Consider the following 24,370-nt stretch of genomic DNA (forward strand, 5'->3'; position numbering starts at 1 on the left):
TTTTACATGCCTCGTTTTCACAGGTATTCTAAAACTGTCTTTACTACTTGTGAGAAACTCAAACATTACCTTCCCAGTGCTGAATGAAAAGACTACATTGAATTCACTGCCTGAAAATGACTCCCTGAAGAGCCAGAGATTATTTAATGATAACCCAGCAAATCATAAAAGTGAGAGATTTCTCCTGGGAAAGAAGCAAACGAAATCCGCCCTACAAAATATATTGAGAGGTCACTAAAAGCCCCAACAGACTCCTTGCATGGTTAAGATGCACGCGGTCAACTCCGTACACAAAGGGAGGAATTAAGAAGTTTCCTCAACGCCTTTTCCCACTACTGCTTTATATTTAGAGATGACAGAGGCAGTATATTAACAAGAATAAGAAAGCATTTATATCTGATTCCTGTTATTCCAGAGTATCGCAGCTATTTTCTTTTGTCGTCTACCCATTTGTTCTTGGCGCATTCTCTTTCTCGTCGAATACACAACATCCCGTGATGGTGCTTGTGCGATCTGTTAATTCGTATGTGATGCAAATTTTTAAAGATAACCATTTTGTCCTGCGCTGTCCTATGGAACGCGGGACACGAGGAGCTACCCGAAAAAATACTTTGATTTAGGGAGACAAGGCAGTCCAGGAATGTGCGAGGCGGGGGGACAAACGGCAACTTCAAGGTCCCGACTTCAGGCCCCGCCCCCACCGCCCGGCCCCACCCCGTCCTCCCCGGGCCCCGCCCATCCCCGTCGCCATGTTGTTCTCTCAGCGCTGGGCGGGAGCCACGGGAGTCAGTCTCGGGTAGCGCTCTCGCCGCGGCGTCCAGCCTGCCCGTCTCCGACGGTGTCGCTCTCCTCGTTGCCCCGGGACAGGCCAGGCCGGAGCTCGCGGACATCCTCCGTGCGGCCGGGAGGTGAGCGGGGCGCGGGCTCCCTCGCGGGGGGCCGGGGGCCGGGGCCCGGGGCCCGGGGCCGGGTGGGTGTCATCAGTGTCCGAGCTCGCGTGGGCCGCCAGCGCGGTCTGGGCCTCCTGCGGCCGGGGTGGGCGACGCGCGCGGGGCCTGCGCGCGGGGCACTTGCCGCGCCGAGAGGGCGCCGGCTTCTCGCCCCCTGCCTCGTCCCGACTGACGCAGCGGGAAAGACGGGTTCCCACACCCACACACCCGGGGGGAGAGGCACACGCAACCCGCGGGGACGCACTCGTACACCAGCCTGCCCCCCAGCCGCTGGGGACGCGCACCCACACGCCCCAGCCCACCCAAACCAAGCCCGATCCCGAGCGGCTCGTGCGGAGAAAGCAGAGGCGCTGGCGCGCGAGTGGACGCTGGCGACTCGTCCCGTGCTCCCTAGGTGAACCCTTGCGAAGCGTCGTGACCCCCCCCCCCCCCCGGGTGAGGAATTTGGAATGTAAAGCCAATCTTGGGGCTGGGGCGGTTTGGAGTGTTATCTGGTTCAGACTGGCTAAGGTTTCCGAGTCGTGTTCCCTGCGTTCTTCCAACTTTAGTGTGTAAAGAGGCACGATGAGAATTTTGAGTGCCGACCAAATCGTGGTGGAGGTATTGGTTTTGTTTCTTTAAGTGATGACACATCCCGTGACCACGGTTCTTTTGAGGAATGACTTTCTTGCTAGTTTCCAAATTGTCACGTGACCCATCGTTTAATAGGATCTCAGAGCCCCGATGAAAGCAAATAGATGTAATTTGATTGCTTTTGGAAAATGAAAAAAGTAATAATTGCCCCTGCCGGTGTGGCTCAGTTGGTTGGAGCGTCCTCCAGTGTACTAAAAGGTTGTCGATTTGATTCCCTGGGTGGAGGGGGGGTGCGTCTGGGAGGCAACCGATCCATGTTTCTCTCTCACATCGACGTTCCTCTCCCTCCTTTCCTGCCTCTCTCAAATCAATAAACATATTTTTAAAAATTAAAAAAAAATTTTGTTTTTACTTGTCTTTCAGTCTCTACCACAGTGGTAATGGAAAAATCCCTAAATTGCCTGTAATCTCAAAAAACCAGTTCGTGGCGCTAAACCGTAATGATGAAGGAAACCCAGCACTCTTGACTCGCAGACTTTTAAGAAGACTATTCTTAGGTTCTCGTTTAGAAGCTTCTGTTGAAGTTATCGCTACTTCTCTAGAACTCTCAGTATCTTATTTAGATTTGCAAATCTGAGACAGTGGTATGGCAGTCTGGTGCTTACAGTATTTTTGTGTACCCATTGTAGTAAATTGCTCTTGCTTGCACTATAAAAGTTTCTGGCTTAGTGATTCATTTATTTTGGAGAGTTTTGTCACGTGGGGATAGTTTCGGTGTATCATTTGTGAGGTTAAAGGGGACCATGAGAATTAACTGGAACATCTTTGGCCTTGGTTCCAACGGGGTTGTTTAGGGAAATTAGGGAAATACTTAAGTACTGCTGCTCCTTTTCCAATCTCTCTTTTCGTTTCTTTCCCAGGCACTTCTTCCACCTGTGCTACACTGCTCTAGAGGCCTGAAGGTAAGTCCCTGTGGTCTTAGAAGTTACATTTTAGCCTCCCCTCACTTCGTGGGCAGCCTCTCTGGCTGGCGCTGGATGTTGTGTGTGTGCGTAAATCCTGTACATGCATCATTTCATTTAATTGTCATAGCACTTCCTTGTTATTGACTCCATTCTACAGGTGAGCCATTTGCCGGGGCCTTGGGGGGTTAGGTCTGTTTCCACTGATCACACAGGGTGGAGCCAGGATGCAAAGCACACCTGCAGGAGTTGACGGTGGTATTCTCAAGCTGGGACTTGGATAACGTCTGCAGGCATTTTGGGTTCACACCTGGGAGTGGGTGCTGCTGGCATCTAGTGGGTAGAGGCCAGGGGGGCTGCCCAATATCCTACGATGTGCAGGGCGGGCCCCACAAGAGAGAGAGAGAGTGAGTTATCTGGCCCAAATCGTCACTAGCGCAGGGGTCTGTAACTTTAGAGCTCATGTTGCAGGACTTCTGTCCGTTCTTCAAACGCAACAGCACTTTCCTATTTAGGATACCCCCTTAGCATTTTAAGAAATAGCAAGGGAGAAATTTGAGAACTTGAAGAGATTTCCTTTGACTGAGAGACATACTTACTCATTTGAAAGATTATGGGGAGAGCAAATAATTTCTAATAACAGAATCCATTTTTTCAAAGATTTTATTTTATTTTCACAGAGAGGGAAAGGGAGGGAGAAAGAGAGGGAGAGAAACATCCATCAGCTGCCTCTTGTACGAGGGACCGGACCTGCAACCCAGGCATGTGTCCTGACCAGGAATTGAGCCAGTGACCTTCTGCTTTGTGGGATGATGTGCAACCACCTGAACCACATTGGTCAGGGCTACAGAATCCATTTTTTTTTTTTAAGGCAAAAGTGGCCAAAGGAACTCGAGAGCCAATTCAGATCTGTAGAAGTAAACTTAAGGCGTTAGGTTTCTATTATTTCAACTACCAACAAGCATTTTCCGAGTAGCATGCTGTGCACTGATAGAAAGGAACTGCCGATATGAAGGGCAGTCAGGAGCTTACAGTATAATCACGATCATAAGATCGGGTTCTGACTCGTCCTAGAACAAAATTTATTGCCTGGGCTGCCCAAGGTCAGAGGCCAGATGTCATTAAAAAAACCCCAAACATGATAGGTGCACACGCACACACATATACCTGTATCACGGTATTTACTGTGCGAGGAAAAGTTAATGTGTTTTTGATAGATTTGTGGGTTGACCACATGTGAATATTTACAGGAATCAAATCGCATAGCCATTATTGTTGAGCGTAAAAATTCTGAAATTTAGCCTCAGTAGACAATAGTTCTGCATGCATTTTTATCATGGAAATCAAGACATAAATGATGAAAATATTTTTAAAAAGAATGACCCCAAGGTCATTTTCTTTTCTTGCAATTTCTAGCCTGTTTTCACCATGCCCATCTGAGACTAGGCACTTCAATCTATGTACTGCTTTATTCTGGGGGCAGGCGTGACTTTTAGGTCAACTTCAGGAGTGATTGAGAGCAGGAGTCAAGATGGGCGGGCTCTTTGAAAGTGTTTGTTAGTCACACAGTCAACACGGCATCTTTCGTGGGGAGCTGTGCTTTTTGACTCATGCTGATGAACAGTGTGTTCTTTGCCAAAGAATAGATTTCTCATCAGGAGCTGTCTGCCGTGGGGTGAGAGCGGTTGCTAAATTATACATCTGAAACGATTGCTATCTCATGGTGTCTAACAAAGAAATCTGTGTTTCTTTCCTTACTGGAGGGGCTCTATTCTGGAAAGGATCAACAGGAGTTGGTGCAGGAAGGACATCCACTGGCCTCCGAGGAGTCTTGCTCAATCTCTATAGTTGGCTTGCTGCTCTGGCCAAATGAGGTCACCACGTTTCTCTTTATGAGATTACAGGAGACCAAGTTAGAGACATCAGATTATTGGTTTCCAAGGAGTTCTGCTCCAGGCAGTTTGCTAGTTAAGCAGCAGGGAAAAAAAATCAGCCAAATGGAACTGTGTTTGTGTTTGAAATGTGTCTCGCAAGCTAGCTAGGTAATAAATTTGTTAGTGCAAACCAGGGAAAAGAAAATAGGGCATATGATTAAGTAGGTTGTCAACAGAGAATATTTATTACAGAATTTTTTTTTTTTGGCAGGGGGAAGGGTAAACTCACAAAATGCCTCAGGGAGTTTGGAAAGCTCTGATGCAAAGGTCAGAATACCTGAGGGGGGACACGTCCCACTCAGGTGTGTAGCTGGAGGGAGGCCTGGCTGCTTTGTGCTGGGAAGGCAAGGCGGGAGCCTGGGGGCACTTCGTCTCATACCACAACCTGGGGGAGAGCTCTGTTTCCCAAAGTGAATCTCGATACCCTGCACGTTGTGAACTTGAGCTCTGGGATGTCCACAGTCTGCATTGTCCCATTACCTTTTGTTTTTGACCATGGTGGGCCCAGGTTTTGCAATGCTGTTGCCAATCATGAACATGGAGAGGATGATGAGATGGAAATGAATGTAAGTAAGGTAACAGTGAGATCAGCTGGCGGTGGAGGGAGACAGCTGTACATTTTGGAAGCACAGTCGAGGCTTTACTGAACCTGGCTCGTTTTATTTATCATGGAGAGTCTGGACACAGACTTCACGTTTGTCCCAGGCCTGGTGCCTCACAAATGTATGGCATTGTTTGACAAGGGGTGGAGAAGCAGTACGGCACAGCGTGATGCATTCACTCCGTGGCCACATTCATTATCCAAGTGTGACGGGTAGCAGAGCAGTGTACACCAACGAACTGAACTGTTTAGTGTAAACCGAACTGCTTTAATTAGAAATTCGTGTGCATCGTGTTAAGTTTTGGGGTTCAGAGGCTAAGGTAGTTTTGGGGTTAGTTCTCATCAGAGTGGTTGTGTTATCAGTGTGAGAGAAGCCTGGAAAAAAAAAACCTTACAGATTTCTGTTTCTGGAACTTGCTATGTAAAACTCTAATGCAGGAGCATTTAAATGATTTAACAGGCTCAAAAGAGTTAGAAGTCACTGAGCTGTGTATGCTGTAAGGCGACTGCTCTAGTCTTTCCTGGTTCAGGCTTGTGCAGTCAGCAGCGATTAGATGAACGTGCCTAAAAATACGAGTGTGGTTTAGTTGGAAGTCATAACAGAACACCAGAAACACTGAGGACCAGATATTGGTAAATGGAGAACACTCTCTGGATTTGTTTATTTATCTATTTTAAAAGATTTTATTCACGCCCTGGCTGGTGTAGCTCAGTGGATTGAGCGCGGGCTGCGAACCAAAGTGTTGCAGGTTCGATTCCCAGTCAGGGCACATGCCTGGGTTGCAGGCCACGGCCCCCAGCAACTGCACATTGATGTTTCTCTCTCTCTCTCTGTCTCTCTTTCTCCCTCCCTTCTCTCTCTAAAAATAAATAAATAAAATATTAAAAAAAAAGAAAAAGGGTATTTTAATTAAAAGTTCATATTTTTGTGTTTTTTAAAAAACTGAGCCCTGGCTGGCGTAGCTCAGTGGATGGAGCGCGGGCTGTGAACCAAAGTGTCACAGGTTCGATTCCCAGTCAGGGCACATGACTGGGTTGCAGGCCACGGCCCCCAGCAACTGCACATTGATGTTTCTCTCTCTCTCTGTCTCTCTTTCTCCCTCCCGTCTCTCTCTAAAGATAAATAAATAAGTAAATCTTTTTAAAAAAAGATTTTATTTACTTATCTTTAGAGAGAGGGGGAGGGAGGGAGAAGGAGAGGGAGAAACATCTATCAGTTGCCTCTTCACATGCGCCCCGTCCAGGGACCAAACCCACAACTCAGGCATGTGCCCTGACCAGGAATTGAGTGGTGACCCTTTGTTGTGTGGGATGATGCCTGACCAACTGGGCCACGCTGGTCAGGGCAAGTGTGGCCTGACCTTTTAAATAAAATTTCATAAATAGTTGTTTTGGAGCAAAGAGCTGTCACCCTCATATCCTATTCCACACTAATATTTGCACAGTACTTGAGTTTTTATCACACCAGCCCTGGAAAACCAGCTTTGCAAAGGTATGATGTCATTGAAAGGAATGTAGTACGACTTCATGTTGAAACTGTGAACTACTTCAAGTGCCAGTTTGCATGGTGTCCTGCAAAATGTCCAGTACCTCTGTGCTTCCTCAGAAATCTGGAGCAGCCTGCCCTGTCTCCATTTTCTGTACAGACTGCCCCTTGATCCCCGCTCCCTCATTGTCCATAGTGTTTCATTCCCATGTTCTGCTGCTCACGCTTCTTTAGGAGGTAGAGCTGGTGGAGAGAGGGGCCTCTGGGTGCAGAGGGGTGCTCACGGAGTCTCCGGCCTTTTGGGGAAAACGTTGCGCTTCCATTCAGCCCTGGCTGGCCTGTCTCAGTAAGTGTCAAGAAGTGCACTAGGCTTCCTGGTCTCTTCAGTTTGTCTCCAGTGGCCCATTTATTTTCCATTTTCTCAGTTTTGTTGCTGTCTGTCATCCGTAGTTCCTTCTTGCAGTCCTTTTTGGATTTGTGCATTTTGTAGTCCTTTCTGTCGTTTGCTGGGAGTGAAGGTAACGCCTGTTTGACCTGCCCTGTGTAGGCTGGGAGAAGTTGTTTAATCTTTGTGCACTTGCATTGAGTGATCTGTAAAACATGGGTGAGAATGTCCAACTTGCAGGTGATTTGAAGGCGCTATATGCCTAGCAGATTTTAGTAAACAGCAGCAGCTCGTGATATTCCCGCCATAGCATTTGTTATGTGAGCAAACGACAATAGCAATGGGTTAGGGAGGTGGACGCATTTCTTGTGTGGTGAATAAAGTGGGTAAGACAGAAGAAGAAAGAGATGTTTTTTTAAGCAAGAGATTTTGGAAATGGGGACAATTATTAGCTTGGCTTTAGAGATGTTGAACTTCAGTGCTGTCAGAGTACCAGGGGGAACACATTATAAAAGGGGTTGGAATTCTTGCCTGGCCCCCAGGGGGTGGGAGGGCGGAGGTAGATTTAGTTTAGAAAGCACTGGTTTTTATATCCCAGGGAGATATGGTTTGGGAAGACGAAAGGGCTTCCACCTTGCCGTATACCAACCTTAAGAGCGTGTTAGAAGAGGGAGCCGCCTGGTTGCAGAGAGCTAAGGGGGTGAAAGGGAGAGAAGGTGGAACTTATTGTCAAGGGTAGTTTTATGGACGATTAAGTAGGAAGCATTTTCAAGGTCACTGCTGCGCTGTGGCCGAGTCTGGCTAAGACTGGAACGTCTTATGCCTCCAGCTAGAGGTGTGATACTTTGCAAGAGTCTGTCCCAGTTGGGCCTCCAACTTATTGCCTTATTCGTTTTAAAAAAAATGCTTGCTTAGGGGCGTGGGATGTGGTTGTTGGCAATGCATTTTATGGTGGGGTCTTGAATTCAACGATAAAATTTAAAATAAAACAAGCCCAAAATTACGGGTTTCTTTACTTTCACTACACAGGGAGTTGAAATACATGGTACCCCCCCCCCAAAAAAGGTAAGATTATTTTTAAATAAAATGGACAGAATAAATATTCAATTTAATTTTCCATCTATGATGATTTCACAATAAAATCCTAGTTTCCTTCTAAAAAACCAAACTAACAAAAAATGCCGCCGTACCCTTTTGAGATTTTATGTCATGTACATCCAGGCACTGGCTACTACATCTGGGAGAATTGACTGTCTAACAGGTGGGCCTCCGGTGAGGACGCTGGGTAACCGTGAGGGTGTTTCTAGAAGCATACACTGTGAAGTCCTAAGAGAAGCACTTTTCTCTTTATTCACTTTGCGGGTACATATGCCTTAAGCCATTTGGCTGAGGCCTGAGGAGAAGCCTTTGGATTGGCCATTAGGAGTTGTTTGATGACTTCTGCGTATATAGTAGGAGTCGGGGAATGAAGTTGGGAGCCTCTGTGTAGGGAGCAGAGTAGAGGGTTGATGAGCCGTAGATGCGAAATGGGTAGTGATGACACAGGAAGTTCAGGGTTGGAAAGCTTTTTGTAAGCAAAGTCAGCTTCATTACCTTAGATGGGGGCAGGCAGGCGTCGTTGTTAGAGAAGTGGGATGAAGTGACCTTTTTGGAAAGCCACTCTTGTGTTCTCATTGTGACCTGGTGACAACTTTTCTGCAGAATAGGAACCTTTAATCTAGCTGAGTCCTATATGCCAGACATAAGAGCTGTCCTCTTGAAATATGTCTTGGGAAATTTCCACTTACTTAATTTCTCTAACAGCCAAGAAGTTCCACTTTGCTCTGGCTTTGTGCCTTGAGGGCAGTGCTCGTATACTAACTTTTTCCTGAATTTATTTGGAGCTTCTCCAGCCCTTACACTTTTCTGCTCCAAATTAAAGACATCTAGTTTCTTATCCAACTTGAGAGGAGGCAGAAGCAATGTTTCCTTAAGTTACAGCAGATCATGTTTAATTAGTGTTCTAACATGTGTATTCGGAGTCATTTCTTTTACGATGCATTCTTCCTGAAATAACAGCCTAATTCCCAGTACTATATTCCTATATTGTGATCTTCATCTGTTTTTTTTTTTTTTTTTTTTTTTTTGCGTTTTAGTTGTGCCCCCCGAAGTGATACATTAAACAACCCAACTCTTTTCTTTATGGACAAACATTTTAAGTGCCTTTTATAGGTAAGTGTCTTATTACAGGTAGATATCGTCACGCTTGCTTCTTTTAAGGACCCCATTAAACACAACAGAGAACAAAACATCTTTATTCCCAGGGTTAGCAGTTGCCTTGAGTCTGTTCACTGAACCATCACAGCTCATGGTTGTAATATTAATAAAGTCTCATGACTGGGGGAGAGAATAGGAAATAGTGATGCCAAGTAAAGAAGAAAGTTTTGAGAGTGTTATGAACTACACAAATGGATCACACGTAATATACGAATGGCGCAGACATGTATTGACCATTTCTTGGAGGTCCAGATTCCTTTAAGAATCTGATGAAACCTTTTGTATTCTTTCCAGAGAAAAGCTGAAGCTCACATGCTTCCATCCATAACTCATCCTCATTTCACATGTGGTTCTCGGTGCATTTATCCCCTGCAGCTCCTTTGTGGACTTCCACTTAAGCACACTGTGTATGTACACTGTCCAATATGTACTCATGTACCAATATAAATTTAAACTAACTGAAATGAAACAAAATGAAAACCTCAGATCCTCAGTTGGGCCAGCCACATTTCACGTGCTCTGTGACCACGTGAGGTTAGTGGAGACCGTACTGGACAGCACAGCTATAGAATGTTTCCATCAACGCTGTCCGATATTGCTGGTCTTTGTTTTCAGGATAGTTTAAGATTTATTGGGTTGGCCAAAAAGTCCATGTGGTTTTTCTCTGTAAAATAAAAGACACATTTTTCATTTTCACCAATAACTGTATTGACTTGGATATTTTGAGTATGTCGGCTATCCCCCACTATTGGCGTCTAGTGGGTAGGGGCCAGGGGTGCTGCTAAACATCTTCCAGTGCAGAAGACAGCCCCACAGCAAAGAAGTGTTTGGCCAAAATGTTAGTAGTACCAAGAAACTTTGCAAACCACTTTTGACACATTCAATCAGTCACAGCACCTTCTCCACACACTGCACAAATCTTTTTTGGGTTTCAGGTGTGTTGTTACCTTTCTTGAAATAATAAAGCATAATATGCCCAAAATGTTGCATGTTCTCTTCCATCTTCAATATTAAAATGGTTGCACAAAAATTCACCAACTTTGATAAGTTTTTTTTTTTTAAATGCTCGCTGATATGGCAGCTGTCACAATACAATCTAAGACAACTTTCAAATGAAGTCAAAGACAACTAAGCACTACTAAAGCCCTCATATGGAAAAAACTAAACGAGCTTTTCAGCCAACACAACAGTTCCTTAATTAACCAAGTCTGTTTTTTCCTCTTGTCTGTCCTACTCTCTCCACAACTGTTAATGATTAGTTAGTAAACACAGCTACAGACATGCCTTGTTTTAAGCAAAATTGTGAGCATGTATTTCCCAAAAGTTTAATCATATGACTCATCTTCACAAAAGAAACATAATGGAATGAGTTCTTTAAATATTGTAGGTTGAGCTGCTGTGATGTGATGTGTGGTTTGCTTTCAGTTTTTTCCTTCTCTAGCTGTCTCTGTGAGGTACTGCTCAGTGATCCTCCAGATAATTTATGTCATCTGTCAGGCTGTGCCTCCAAGTTGGTCTATTCCAATAGTATTTTGTTTAATTCTTCTTCCCCCACCCCGTCCCCGGCCAACTTCTTGTAGTAGAGGTAGACTTACTGACTTCCTTGACTTGCTTCTTGCCCATATATTTCAGCAGGACAATCAGAAAGACTTAGAAACAAAGAGTGGAACTAATTAGGCTAAGAGAGACATACCTATATTAACATATTATAAGGAAATAAGTACGGTTCCAGTGAAAAGTGAAATCATTGAGAGATTATCCACATTTTTACTTCCTTGGTTAGTTTCTCTGAGCCTCAGTTTCTTAAGCTGTGAAACGAAATTAGCAGTATGCCTCTGACTAGGACACTCAGGGTGAATGTAAAAGGAATGCCTGATTTTGAAAAAAAATCTGTTTCTAAATTTATACCAGGAGTGATAAATTCAATTTAAGTGTTTAGAAGTAAGAACTAGTCAGGGGCCACAGAGTACGTGTTTCAAAATCTGAAATTTTGAGAAAAGCAGTCTACAAACCCAGCCTGTTCTCCCTTAGGCTGCTTGTTAGAGGAATGTTGTCGTTTTTGTTTTCAACCACCAGCTCCCTGTTGCAGTCAGTAGTGTTTATTTTAAAGTGCTTTCCTTATTAGACTTGCAAGTAAGAATTGATTTTTTTTGTCTCTTCCCACACATTTTAATAGACCTCAAAAATAGAGTGGGGGAAGAACTGATTGATCAGAGAAACAAAGAATTGTAAGTATGGAAAGTACAAGTGGAAAAATAAAAATAGAATAACAAGAATAAAGGAGGAAGTCATTTACTTTCCTCTCAGTTTAGCACTTCTTTGGTACCTCACCATATGTAAAGCTCGGTGGAAGATGTTGCAGAACAATAAAAGAAGAAACGAATGGTGGCATTACGTGTTGTGTGTCCTTCCCAGGGAGTTGAACAGACTCATACACGACTGACTGGTGTTGGAGCGTAAGTGAATGAGAGCTGCAACAGAGGTGGAAATGATTAGGGCAAAGAGAAAGATTCGGCAGGGGAGGAGGCACAGGCTTCTTGGGTGAGGGATCTAAGCTAGGCCTTTGGAGGACTAGGGTTTTCATAGCTGTCCAGGCATAGGGCGGGGTGTCCCGTGCCAAGATAAGGGCCTGATCAAAGGCAAGACAGTAAATGCCTGTGATAGGTTTGGGGATGGTGACTTGTAGGGATATAATTGCGACAGGCTTGTAAGTGAGGTTGGATAGCTCTTCGAATGCCATGCTCAAAATCCTGTATCATAAAAATAATGAAATAAATGGGTTTAGCTCTCTGTAAGAATGGAGACAATTAGATCTATGACCAGTAAAAATGTCTTATCTTTTAAAAAAAGATTTATTTATTTTTAGACAGAGGGGAAGGGAGGGAAAAGGGAAAACATCAATGTGTGGTTGCCTCTCATGCGCCCCCTGCTGGGGACCTGGCCTGCAACCTAGGCGTGTGTCTTGACTGGGAATCAAACTGGCGACCCTTTGATTCACAGGCCAGTGCTCAGTCCACTGAGCCACACCAGCCAGGGCAAAATGTCTATCTTTAACTAAACATTCCTGTTAAAGATTTCTCCATGCTTGGGTCTGACTCCCTCTTGGTTTATTGTGGTATATGGCTCTGGAAACCAGCAAGGGGTCTGAGGCAGGCCAGACAAAAGGCTACTACCAATAAACTATCCATAAACAATTGATAGTGCAAGATAAAAGTCCACAATAGAAGAGTTGGAAAAGTAGTATTATGAAAGGGGAAGGGTTGACATACAAGGCTCTTTTTATCTTTAGTTTTGAGGTATCTGCTGAAAACATGGTTCATTTTCCTTCCTGCCAGTGACCTACTTACCCAGGTTCCCATTGAGATGAGCATGTGCCACACAGGTGTGTTGGTGCCAGCACTTGGTACTGTAATCCTAAAATAGTATCTGTTATGCTTGTAACTGGTTTATGTAAAAGGACAGTGCTGCAGGGACAAGGAGATTATTTGTGGCTCTGTGTAAATCTAATTTTAGGGTCTTTTTGCTAATAAGACCTTAGGCCATATATGTGTGTATCCATAAATATATCTATATCCATACATATATCTAACTCACCATAAACTTCATCTTTCTAGTATACGAGGTCTGTCCAGAAGGTATCCAGCCATGTAATATGAAAAATGGAGATATTATCGAAGAAGATAAAAGGTACAAGAAACATGGTACATAGGACAATGACGCCTCAGTCCCTTTCAAAGTTGGCACCTTGGGACCTCACACAGCTCTCCCAATCCCCATCAGCTGCCCATGTCGTCTTTTCCTGAATCTCATTGACGGTCTGAAATCTCTTCCCTTTCAAAGGTGATTTTAGTTTTGGGAGAAGCCAGATGTCGTAGGGTGCCAAATCTGGGCTGTAGGAGGCTGAGTCACCTGGGTCATTTGATGTTTTTGCCAAAAAAAACTGCACAGAATGTGATACGTGAGCAGGCTCATTGCTGTGATGAGCTGCCAACCACCAGGCGCCCATAGCTGCAACCTTCAGAATGATCCAAATAGTTTCCACAGAGGAATGTTCAAGCTTAATGCAAAATCTGATGCCGGTTTGTTGCTCTACTCAGTGACTGGTACAGTGAGGTTGTCACTGTTCACATATGTGCATTCCAGTCCCCTCTCCTTGACCGCCTCAGTGTTGCGCAAGTGTTTCGTGTTATGGTAACAGTGGTTGGTCTCTTCTCAGACAGACCTCATACACAATTCAGTGGTTTTCAGTGTATTCACGAAATTGTGCAGCTGCCCCCACTCTCTAATTCCAGAATATTTTCACCTTCCCCCCAAAAGAAACTCTGTACGCGTTAGCAGTCGCTCCCTGTTTATGTCCCCCTGCCCCGACATGCCCTGAAACCGCAGATCTGCTTTCTGTCTGTGGATTTCCCTATCGTGAACATTTCATACAAATTGAATTATGTATGCGGCCTTCTGTGTCTGGCTTCTTTCACTTATTGTAATGTGTTCAGGTTCATCCATGTTGTAGGGTCAGTACTTCATCCCTTTTTATGGCCAGTTAATCTCACATTGTATAGATATGCCTCATCCATTTATCAGTTGTTGGACATTTGGGTTGCTTCTGCCTTGGGACTATTATGAATAGTGCTGCTGTAGACATTCACAAATAAGTTTTTATGTGGGTGTATGTCTGCAATCTCTTAGGTATATGCCTAAGAGAGGAGTTGCTGGGGCATATGGTAACTCTATGAACAGCCACCAGGCTGTTCTTCATTATCATCGCATCATTTTACATTCCCATCAGCAGTGTATGAGGGCTACAGTTTCTCCACAACCTTTTCAACACTTGTTGTGATCTGCCTTTTTGATTTCTAGACATCGTAGCGGGTGTGAAGTGATGTCCCGAAGTTTTTATTTGCATTTCTCTACTGGCTATTGATGCTGGCCATTTTTTGCTAATTTTTAAGTTGGGTTATTCATTTATTTTTTATTTACTTTTAAAGATTTTCTTTATTTTTAGAGAGAGGGGAAGGAGGGAGGGAGGGAGGGAGAAAGAGAGGGAGAGGAACATTGATGGGCTGGAGAAACACTGACTGGTTGCCTCTTGCATGCCTCCATCTGGGGACCGGGCCCGCAACCTGGGAATTGAACCTGTAACCTTTCAGTTCGCAGGCCGGCACTCAGTCCACTGCCCACACCAGCCAGGGCAGGCTATTTATATTTTTTTTATTGCTTAGTTGTAAGAGTTCTTTATATATTCTGGATACAAGTACCTTATCAGATACTTGGTTTCCAAATATTTTCTCCTATTCTATGTGTTGTCTTTTCACTTTCTTGGTAGTGTTCTTTTAAGCACAAAAGTTTTTAATTTTGATGAAGTTTAATCAATTTACTTTTTGTTTTGTTGCTTGTATTTTTGGTGTCATATCGAGTTATTTTTAATATAATCAGAGTTGTAGAAAAGTTTAGGAAACAGTTGTTCCTGAGGTCTGGTGCATAGCAGCATTTGAAGAAAATTTAAAAGAAGATGATTTTGCCCTGACTGGTATGGCTGGTTGGCATCAGCCCATTGACCAAAAGGTCTCTGGTTTGAATTCCGGTCAGGGCACATGCCTGGGTTGTGGGCCAGGTCCCCAGTAGGGGGCGTGTGAGAGGCAACCAACTGATGTTTCTCTCACACATCCATGTTTCTCTCCCTTTCTTTCTCCCTCCTTTTCTCCCACCTTTCCCCTCTCTCTAAAAATAAATAAATAAATAAATAATCTTTAAAAGATTTCCATTTCACTTCATTGCAGCATTCAGTCAAGCTAGACTTTAACTGAAAATGAAGATATTGATCCATTTTCATACAGTTTCGATATTTAAAAAAAAAAAAGTATGACGTACTCCTGGCTGGCATAGCTCAGTGGATTGTGCGCAGGCTGCGAACCAAAGTGTTGCAGGTTCAATTCCCAGCCAGGGTACATGCCTGGGTTGCAGGCCATGACCCCCAGTAACCGCACATTGATGTTTCTCTCTCTCTCTTTCTCCCTCCCTTCCCTCTCTAAAAATAAATAAATAAAATCTTAAAAAGAAAAACTGGGTCACTATTTAAAAAAAAAAAAAGTATGACGTTGCCACCAAATCACAACTTTGAAAATTGAACTTGGTTTTGATTACTTTATGTTTTCTCGAGGACTTCAATATAAATCTGTAAGCGTTTACATGTTGTGATCACGGCGTGCCTGCTACTTGGTTTTATCACTCAACAGTATATTTCTATACTCCCGTGTCCCCATATAGACATTTAGGTCATTTCCAGAAATCCTTCCTTGGCTTCTAAGGCCCTGCCTGCTCCAGGCCTCCCTTCAGTCCCATCCACACAGAACTTCCCTCTCTCTCTGGACTCCAGGTGCTTGGGCCTACCCTGGACTCGCCCAGTGCATGCCAGGCTGCCTTGGCAGGACCTTGGCCTGGGCTGGCCCCTCTTCCTGGTTCTGGCTCCCTCCCCTCTTTTCACAGTTTTCTTCTGCCACTGAGCTCAGCTTATAGTCAAACCCATTTTCCCCGGGTCGGATCCACCTATAGGGAAGCAGACCTTGGTAAAAGGCTGTGTTCTAAGTCTGCGTGCGGTGAAAGTGATCATGGAGACATTGCTTTGGGGACAGCCTACACTGGAAAGGGGTGTACAGTCTCTCACTAATACTGTTGAACACAGCCAGTTTCCCTCCTGCATTGGAAGTTACCGCTTTTTCTTTGGCCGAGTGGCAGATGAAGTAGCTGGCTACGTCACAGAATTGTGGTGTAGGAAACCGACACTGTCCCCCTATGGGTGGGATCACACACAGCTCTGGGATACTCCTGAGATGCTCGGACGAGGGGCAGGTTTACACATTGCATCTGTCACCAAGGGAGGTGCCGGGTAGAATCCCCTGTACTGTGGAGGTAGTTCTTTGGTTTTGGATTAAATGAGAATTGTTGTATTTTATACCAAGTACAGACTCTCATTTGTAAGACTCCCCACAGTTGTAATGCCATGGCTTTGGGTGTGGATCATCACCTCCTCCTCTACCAGTCCCCTGAGCCTGGGTATGGGCTTGCATCCTCAGCACCTGGCGCACAGTAGGCACTGCGACGGGGTGTGGCTTCCATCCTCAGTGTCTGGCACACAGTAAGCACTCTCTGAGTGCTTGTTGAAAACTGCTTCCCCACCTCTGGGGTGATACTTTATAGAGTTCTACAAACATTTGCTTGACGTTTCATTTAAAACATGTTTAAGCTATCAAAACTCTAATAAAACTTAGGTACACTCAGATGTGCTTTATGCTACATACCAATGGATTGCCTGCTGTCTGGTTAACTTCATTTTGTGCGGATCTTGAAATAAAGTGAACCGTTGAAAGACTTACCATTGCAACTGCTTGTTTTCATTGTACCCTCGACAGCAACAGGAAAACCCTCAGAAATAAATGCCAAGGACCTGAGCCTCGTGGGCTAAGTGCTGGGGTTTAGAGAAGTGTGCCACTTTTTTTTAAGTCATTTCCACCTTTTACTAGCTGTCTGACTGAGCAAGGTGCGCCACTTCTCTGAGTCAGCATCCTCATCCGCAGTGTGGGGATGAAGAGAGACTTGTGAGGAGTGAGTGCACCGAAGCAGAGTAAGTGGCTCTTAGGGCTTAGTCAGGGTTGGCGTCGCTGTTACCGCGGGCACACCTCATTTTATTGTGCTGTGCTTTATTGTGCTCTGAAGATAGTGCAGTTTTGTACAAATTGAAGGTTTGTGGCAACCATTAGCAAAAAGAGTGTGACTCGCTGAAGGCTCAGGAAATGGTTAGCACTTTTTAGCAATAAAGTATTTTTAAATTAAGGTATGTCCATTGGTTTTTTAGACATAATGCTACTGCACACTTAATATACTACAGAACAGTGTAAACGTGATTTGTATGCACTGGGAAACCCCCCAAATTCACGTTACTTGATCTGTTATGACATTCACTTTATTGCGATGGTCTGAAACTGAACCCTCCATACCTCTGAGGTGTGCCTGTATTATTACTACTATTTTATCCTTAACTCCAAAATATCGAGGCTTTGGAATCTCATGTTTCTCATTGATTGAATTGATAAGTTAAGAACTGCTACAGGTAAGTCCCACAAAAATGCCCTTTACTGTAAGGAGGGGCAAGGGGCTTGAAGTCATTGGTTTAGATGGAGAGAGTCTGGTGCTCTAGCGCCAGGGAAACGTCCCCATTGAATTTCATGTCTAGGGCTGGGAGCCTTTGGCTCCCCCTGTCTGCCTGCATGATCCTCTCATTTGTTCCACCCAGAACTCGCACTGAAATTTGACTGAAGACATGGTCATAAAAGAAACCTTCCTGTCATACCGCCAGTAAAGACTTCTTCCTGTATTCATTCCACAGAAACTTCCTGCACTCCTAGGATGAGCCTGGCACAGTGCTGAATCTCTCTCCTCGTTGTCTGCATCTGGAGTAAATCTTTCCAAAAGTTTGAGAGGTAGGTACTGTTGACACCCTTGTCCCGTGAGCTTCGGGATGTCAAGTAGATTGCCCGTGGGTCAGTGTTCTTGGCCTTCGACACCAGGAACCAATTCTCTTTTCTGATAGTGGCTTTTATTTGGTTCACCAGAAAGTTTTCACCTTGGCCTTGGCTGTCCAGAAAGAAGCTTCATGACACACTTTGCTGCCTTAGCCCGACTTCTCCTGTATCCAATTGGGGCCCTTCCCTCATGTGGCCCTTCCTTTTTCCTTCTTTGTGTTAGCATTAGTTTATTCTCTGGAATATGATTATTCTAAGCCACTAAAAATGTGGGCAAATGTCGAAGAGTGAATGAAATATTTTACATTTCATCCTAACAAAATTTTATAGCTGTCTGAGTGAAACTTGGAAAAGAAGAATAGGCAACTAAAATACTAGAAAAAAACAATGATTAAAGTGTAGTATTTGAGTCCAGGAGTTTTACGCTGAAAAAGGTCATGGGCAGCTTTCAGGTGTAATTTCCCCTTTAAATTAAAAATGTAGCCCTGACTGGTGCGGCTCAGTTGGTTGGGCATCATTCTGCAAAGCAAAAGGCTGCTGGTTTGATTCCTAGTCAGGGCACGTGCCTGGATTGCGGGTTTAGTCCCTGGTCAGGGTGCGTGTGAGAGGCAACTGATCGATGTTTCTCTCTTATATCAATGTTTCTGTTCTTCTCTTTCTCCTTCCCTTCCCCTTTCTCAAAAAATAAATGAAATCTTACAAAAAAACAAGAATTTAGCCTTGGCTGGAGTGGTTCAGTGGATTGAGCACCGGCCTGCAAACCAAGGGGTCGCTGGTTTGATTCCCAGTCTCAAGGCACATGCCTGGTTGTGGGCCAGGTCCCCAGCAGGGGGCGTGCAAGAGGCAACCACACATGGATGTTTCTCTCCTTTCTCCCTCCCTTCCCCTCTATTTAAAAATTAATAAATAAAATCTTTAAAACAAAAACAATTTAGCTGCTAATGGGAAGTCACATCTTTCACATTTTAATTCTTGTGTTTACTCTTAAAATTATGAAAACAGATTGTACATTGCTGAGCTGAGCTTTCTAATTTTTTCTTTGCAGATGATGATACTTGAACTGAACAATTAAGGTCAGGTTTATGACCTATGTAGTATGCTTTTCTTATTCAGATTTCCTTATAGAATGTAGTTGAATTGCTAAAATTGTAGTTTAACCTTGGTGAAGATTGTTGCATTTGGGCAATCATTCCAAACTGTGGATTATAAAAGACTTGACATTATATTGTAAGGTAAGTTCAGAAAATAACATAGCAGGATATTTTTATTCATTCAGCTTATACTAAAGAAGTTTTGAAGGATTTTATTATTTTCACAAAAGAAAAAGGAAACATTTTAAATGTCTGTAAACTGATTATGGTTAATGTATAGATTGCATGAAACTACTTTTTGTGAGATGTCATTGGGAAATGAGATGGTTTATACAATTACATCACCATGTATGTTTTTATACAATACTGTAGTTAGAATCAGAGAGGTGTTTGTATATTTGTTGTTTCAGTCAGTGCCAACATACTCCCAAATAGGATATCTGGAAGGCCCCACATTTGAGGTGGGAAATGTGAGCATTGTGCCCTGATTCCTGGTGTGTGAGTCTGGCATTCTGCAAATTTGGTCGGTCAGCGTCATGTCACAAGCTAGGACATCCCACATCATGAAAAAAAGAAAAGAACCATCAGTGTGCCATAAGGAAGTCATAAATGACAAATCCCAAGGAACTTCGAACACTGTATTTGGTAGACATATGCAGCCAGTCATCTGAGGGGAGGTTGTTGGATTGCAAACTCTGGTTTATAATTTGATGTACAGAACCTAACAGTTCAGTGCTGTCCAATGAAACTTGATATCTGGTAAGGCAGTTATAGACCTATTAAAACACTGGGATGCATGAATTGTATCCCAGTCCATACATGCACATGGATGTGTATCTAGATACCTGTATCTAGTCCATACATGAATGGGCTAGAATTACGCACATGTGTCGTGCAACCTGGCCCTTTTGTGGTCACATATCGTGAACGTTGTATGGAAGGAGCAGCCTTGGGATGGCGCCACTGGGAACCGTTCCCAGTGTTGGCGATGCCCACGCCGAGCAGCTCTGCGGGCCTGGCGGTCAGTTAGCGGCGAGTCAGGCGCAGCGGGGTGGGATCGCCGGCAGAGGAACAGTCCGTGCCAGGGCGAAGGCAAGGGAAAGTGTGCACGCGCGCTGAGCGGGTGGAGTTGAATTTCATCTGCCTCTGCCCGTGCTTTTCCGAAGGACGGAAGCCGAGAACGGGGAGCAGGGCCAAGTGCCTTGCCTCAGAAGCCGGACTTGGACTTGCATCTGTGGAGGACTACTGCAGAATGTTAAGGAGGGGGCATTCAACAGCTCCTTCCCCTAAGTCAGAGTAGTCGGTGTGCTCTCTTGCTTTTGTTTCTCCTTTTTCTGTTAGATGAAGTTATTTAGGTAAGATCGCAAAGAATTAAACAAAGGAACCTGTTTAGTACCTTGTTATATAAGGCAGGAAATGAAAAGGCTTGAGACTGTTGCAGTGTCCTCTTTAACATTTAGCTGGGCTTCGGGCCGAGTGATCCATTGGCAGTCAGAACTCTCCAAGAGGTGTGCACCCTAAGTGCTTTTGCTGACCAATTTAAATTGTACTAATCATTAGTGGTAATTACTATAGTAGCAATTGAAAAGAGCCAGTAGGAGTCAGGGACAAGTTGCTACAGGTTTTACCAGAACAGTATAGCATGTATTTGGAAATACACAATCTTTGCACGTTATAGGAAGTGTTCAATTACATTACACTGGGTCACATTTGCATATAACCAGGAGATAGTCAGATAATGTTTACTGCAGTGATTCTGCACATTCATCCTAGTAACACCACAGCTGTTGTTCGTGTCTTTATTACCTTCCCATTGAGGGATTCATAACATCTACTCTCATGTTCAAGGTAATTACCGTTTTTGTTCTGGAGCTGTGCTGTCAAATATAGCTGTTGGCCCTCTAAACATGGCTATTCAATTGAGTTCAAGTTAAATACGTTTTAGAATTCCGTCCCTCACTCCCTGCAGCCCTATGCCAAGTGCCCCGCAGCCACGTGTGGCTGGTGGCTGCTGTCGGCCGGACACTGCTGGTCAAGGGCGTGGTCGACACTGCCGCAGGTTCTGTTAGTGCTAATGGGAAACCTGTCTTCTCTCACGACCTTTAATATGCTAAAACCCCTTATGATTGACATATTTCTAGATTAAGTGATACAATGTGATTCAAAGTAACTGGGGAGAAGGGAGAATTGGGAGTTAAGGAGGAAATAGGATTTGCCATAAGTTGATAATGGGTGAAGGTAGGTTTAGGGTCCATGGGGCATCATTATATTATTATGATTACTCAGAGATTTTATATATGTTTGAAATATTCCATAATAAAGAATTAAAACAGGAGCTTAAATAGGAACAACACTTAGAAGCAGCCGTCTGTCTATAAATGGGCAGCTGAAGTCCCTCCGGCAGGGCTGGTGCCTGCAGTGTAGGACAGTATTTAGTCCTGCCCCACGGTTTCCCCTGAGGGGTACGTGTAGCACCGTGTTTTCATTTAAGGTGTACTTGCTTCCCCCTCGGAACTCACAAGCAACAGCACAGGCTCGCACTCGTTAAGCTGGCACTGCCCAGATGAGTCTGGTGGGGAGAATGTGCTGTATTACAGTATTACATTAAAAATCCCACGCCCCGGCTGGGTAGCTCAGTTGGTGAGAGCATCGTCCTGATACACCAACGCTGCGAGTTGGATCCTTCGTCAGGGCGCACACAAGATTCAACCAACAAATGCGTAAATCAGTGGAACAACAGATTGATGTTTCTTTCTCTCTCCCTCTCCCTTTTCTTTCTCTCCCTCCCTTCCTCTCTCTCTCTAAAGTCAATATAAAAATTAAAAAATAAAATATAAAAATCCCATTGCTACTGACATACAATGTTGGCAAACTCCAAGTAGTGTTCCTAATGAAGAGAATAGAGTTCATTTACTCAGCGTTTGGCTTATTTTTGTTCACTGCCAAATCAGTCAGCTTCTGTCTCTGGTCTCCCGGTTACCAGCTCCTATGGTGATAGCACTGGAAGAGAAGAAGCGGGTGTCCTTGACAAAACCCCTGGCAGGAGGGGAAAGCCGTCGGGGAACACTGTCACTGTGTCACCAAAGGGCTGTTTGAAGTTGTCACAGAGACTTGCCCGCTTCAGCCTCCTACTGCGTCTCTAACAAATGGTGGCAGGGCTTTTTTGTGAGGAGAGAGAAATGGTTGAGAGCAAGGTGCTTGGGGTCAGACGCGGCCTTAAGTGCCAGCTTCCGTGAGCTGAGATGCAGAGGAGGGGGCGATGGCGGACCGTGCCTGCTGCGGGGTGGGGTGCTCCCTAAACGGCAGCTCTCACTGTTAGGCTGTCTCTGTGCAGAAAGTCATCAGGGCTTTGTGTTTATTCCCCTTAAATGCCGACACGCATAGACTCCTGTAGAGCAGAGTACAGGTCAAAGGGAATGTAATGGTACCTTTTTATTTTACAGGGCTCTGAAGTCAAAGATCTTGAGATTAATAATGGCAGGAAAATCATCACTTTTTAAAGTGATTCTCCTCGGAGATGGTGGAGTTGGAAAGAGTTCCCTAATGAACAGATACGTGACTAACAAGTTTGATGCTCAGCTCTTCCATACCATAGGTGTGGAGTTTTTAAATAAAGAGTTGGAGGTAGATGGACATTTTGTTACCATGCAGATTTGGGACACGGCTGGTCAAGAGAGATTCCGAAGCCTGAGGACGCCCTTTTACAGAGGTTCTGACTGCTGCCTGCTCACCTTTAGCGTCGATGATTCTCAGAGCTTCCAGAACTTGAGTAACTGGAAGAAAGAGTTCATATACTACGCAGATGTAAAAGAGCCCGAAAGCTTTCCTTTTGTGATTTTGGGCAACAAGATCGACATAAGCGAACGGCAGGTGTCTACAGAAGAAGCCCAAGCCTGGTGCAGGGACAACGGCGACTACCCTTACTTTGAGACAAGTGCAAAAGATGCCACAAATGTCGCAGCGGCCTTTGAGGAAGCAGTTCGAAGAGTGCTCGCCATGGAGGATCGGTCAGACCACCTGATTCAGACAGACACCGTCAGCCTGCACCGAAAGCCCAAGGCTAGCTCCTCCTGCTGTTGATCATTAGGCCGCCCCGTCATCCTAACCAACTCACACATACACGCAAATAAACACGGGGGGAGAAGAGAATTAGCATTCGCAGCAGTGGATCATCTACTCATAAAATTAAACTAATCATTGCTGCTTCGTGATTGGGTGGGGGAAGGGACACACCACTCGCAGAAGAACCTATTTACTCAGTAATGGCATCTTACATTTATAAATTGTAACGGTTGTCTAATAACATTTAATTTAAATATGTAAGTTACAGTGCTAATAGATGACCAAGACTTTAATTACAATTAAAACAAAACACTTGAATATTCTAGAAATATTGCTCTTTTCCTGGGAAAATGGAGAACTACTTTTTATATATGTATATTTTTATGTAATTAGCATTCTATTCCTGGTTTGGGGGTAAAAGTTTCCTAAAGCAATAATGTTAGATATTAAAGATTAAAATTGAATGAATTTGCACTGCAGTGAGTTACTTCTTCATTCTCTTCGAAATTGTGTGCACATTTCTGTTCCACATGTCAGAATCAATCCCACCAGTAATCGCTGTCATTTGTGTGCCACACGTTCACCACGCCCCCTCCCCCAGCCCCCGAAGGCAATTTTAGCATTCTCAGAGAAAACGGGGAGGGTTGGGTTTTGTGTGAAGGTAATAGAAGACTATGTGGTCTTGTATGTATTTAGTGTCTTCTCTTCCACTGAACATTGTGTAGTGATTTGCTCTCAAGATTTTCCATCTTGCTGCAATGACCAGTCTTACTGATAAGTCAAACCGTGGTCTCTTGTGGGTCAAGTACACGTGCTGCACATTCATGCTGATTCCATCCTCCAGAGGCAAATCAGTGTCGAGACCATGTGTCAGTGAAGATGGGACCCGGCTATGGAATGGCGGGGTTATCAAAGGACATGCTTGGGGGGTGGGTACAGTTTGAAAAACCAAACATATATTTTTCCCCTGGCTCCACTCATTGGGAACCACTGAAAAAAGAGTACGATTACAGTAAGCTAAGCTTTTGAAAGTTTCATTTCCTTAACATAACAATTTGGCTATAAGCAAAACATTTTAACATTTTTAACCTGAGGAAATTAAATTCCTTCATATTCTCAGGTTAGAGAGAGCTCTAGTTTTTATTCTTTGTAATCATCCCCCTGCCCCTAAAAACTAATCTTTCATCCAAAAAAACAAAAAATAGGAACCCATCATTAACAAATTGGTGTGTATTACACATTTTTTATTTTGTTGAGGGGACTTGCTTTAAAATCAGAGATATACCCATTGCTTTGTGCCTTGCCCTTTTCTCAGTATATCCGGACATATTTACATTATAGTAGACGGCTCCTTAGCTTATTAGCGGTGTGGATATCTAACAACTATTCAAACCTTCCTCCCTCCTTAGACTTGGAGCAGTAATTAGGAAAGTGCCAGCTCCCCGTCTTGGTCGATATTGTCTCTACATACATGGAAATTCGGGGCAACAGTGAAGCATTCTACACATCACATGTTTCAAAATGCGAAGGCACAAGGGACATATGTTCCTGTCC

At 44.2% G+C, this 24,370-nt stretch overlaps 1 protein-coding gene across 13 annotated transcripts in view; it reads left to right on the forward strand.

Moving 5' to 3' along the window:
- Nucleotides 1-23,295, forward strand: part of RAB9A (RAB9A, member RAS oncogene family) — a 48,014-nt gene extending 24,719 nt beyond the window's left edge. For 2 of the 13 annotated variants that reach the window (XM_036016918.1, XM_036016919.1), the window contains 3 exons: nucleotides 2,444-2,485; nucleotides 17,528-17,621; nucleotides 22,198-23,290. In XM_036016918.1, coding sequence (XP_035872811.1) covers nucleotides 22,229-22,834 — 606 coding nt within the window. In that variant the 5' untranslated portion in view covers nucleotides 2,444-2,485; nucleotides 17,528-17,621; nucleotides 22,198-22,228 and the 3' untranslated portion in view covers nucleotides 22,835-23,290. Of the gene's footprint in view, nucleotides 1-732; nucleotides 909-2,443; nucleotides 2,486-9,026; nucleotides 9,103-9,432; nucleotides 9,555-17,527; nucleotides 17,622-18,708; nucleotides 18,896-20,527; nucleotides 20,603-21,737; nucleotides 21,920-22,197 lie in introns of those variants that run through there. The other 11 variants (XM_036016916.1, XM_036016923.1, XM_036016917.1 and 8 more) reach the window with 11 other exon arrangements.
- The last annotated feature ends 1,075 nt before the right edge of the window (nucleotides 23,296-24,370 follow it).

Source organism: Phyllostomus discolor, chromosome X, assembly GCF_004126475.2.
Source record: "Phyllostomus discolor isolate MPI-MPIP mPhyDis1 chromosome X, mPhyDis1.pri.v3, whole genome shotgun sequence".
Taxonomy (NCBI): domain Eukaryota; kingdom Metazoa; phylum Chordata; class Mammalia; order Chiroptera; family Phyllostomidae; genus Phyllostomus; species Phyllostomus discolor.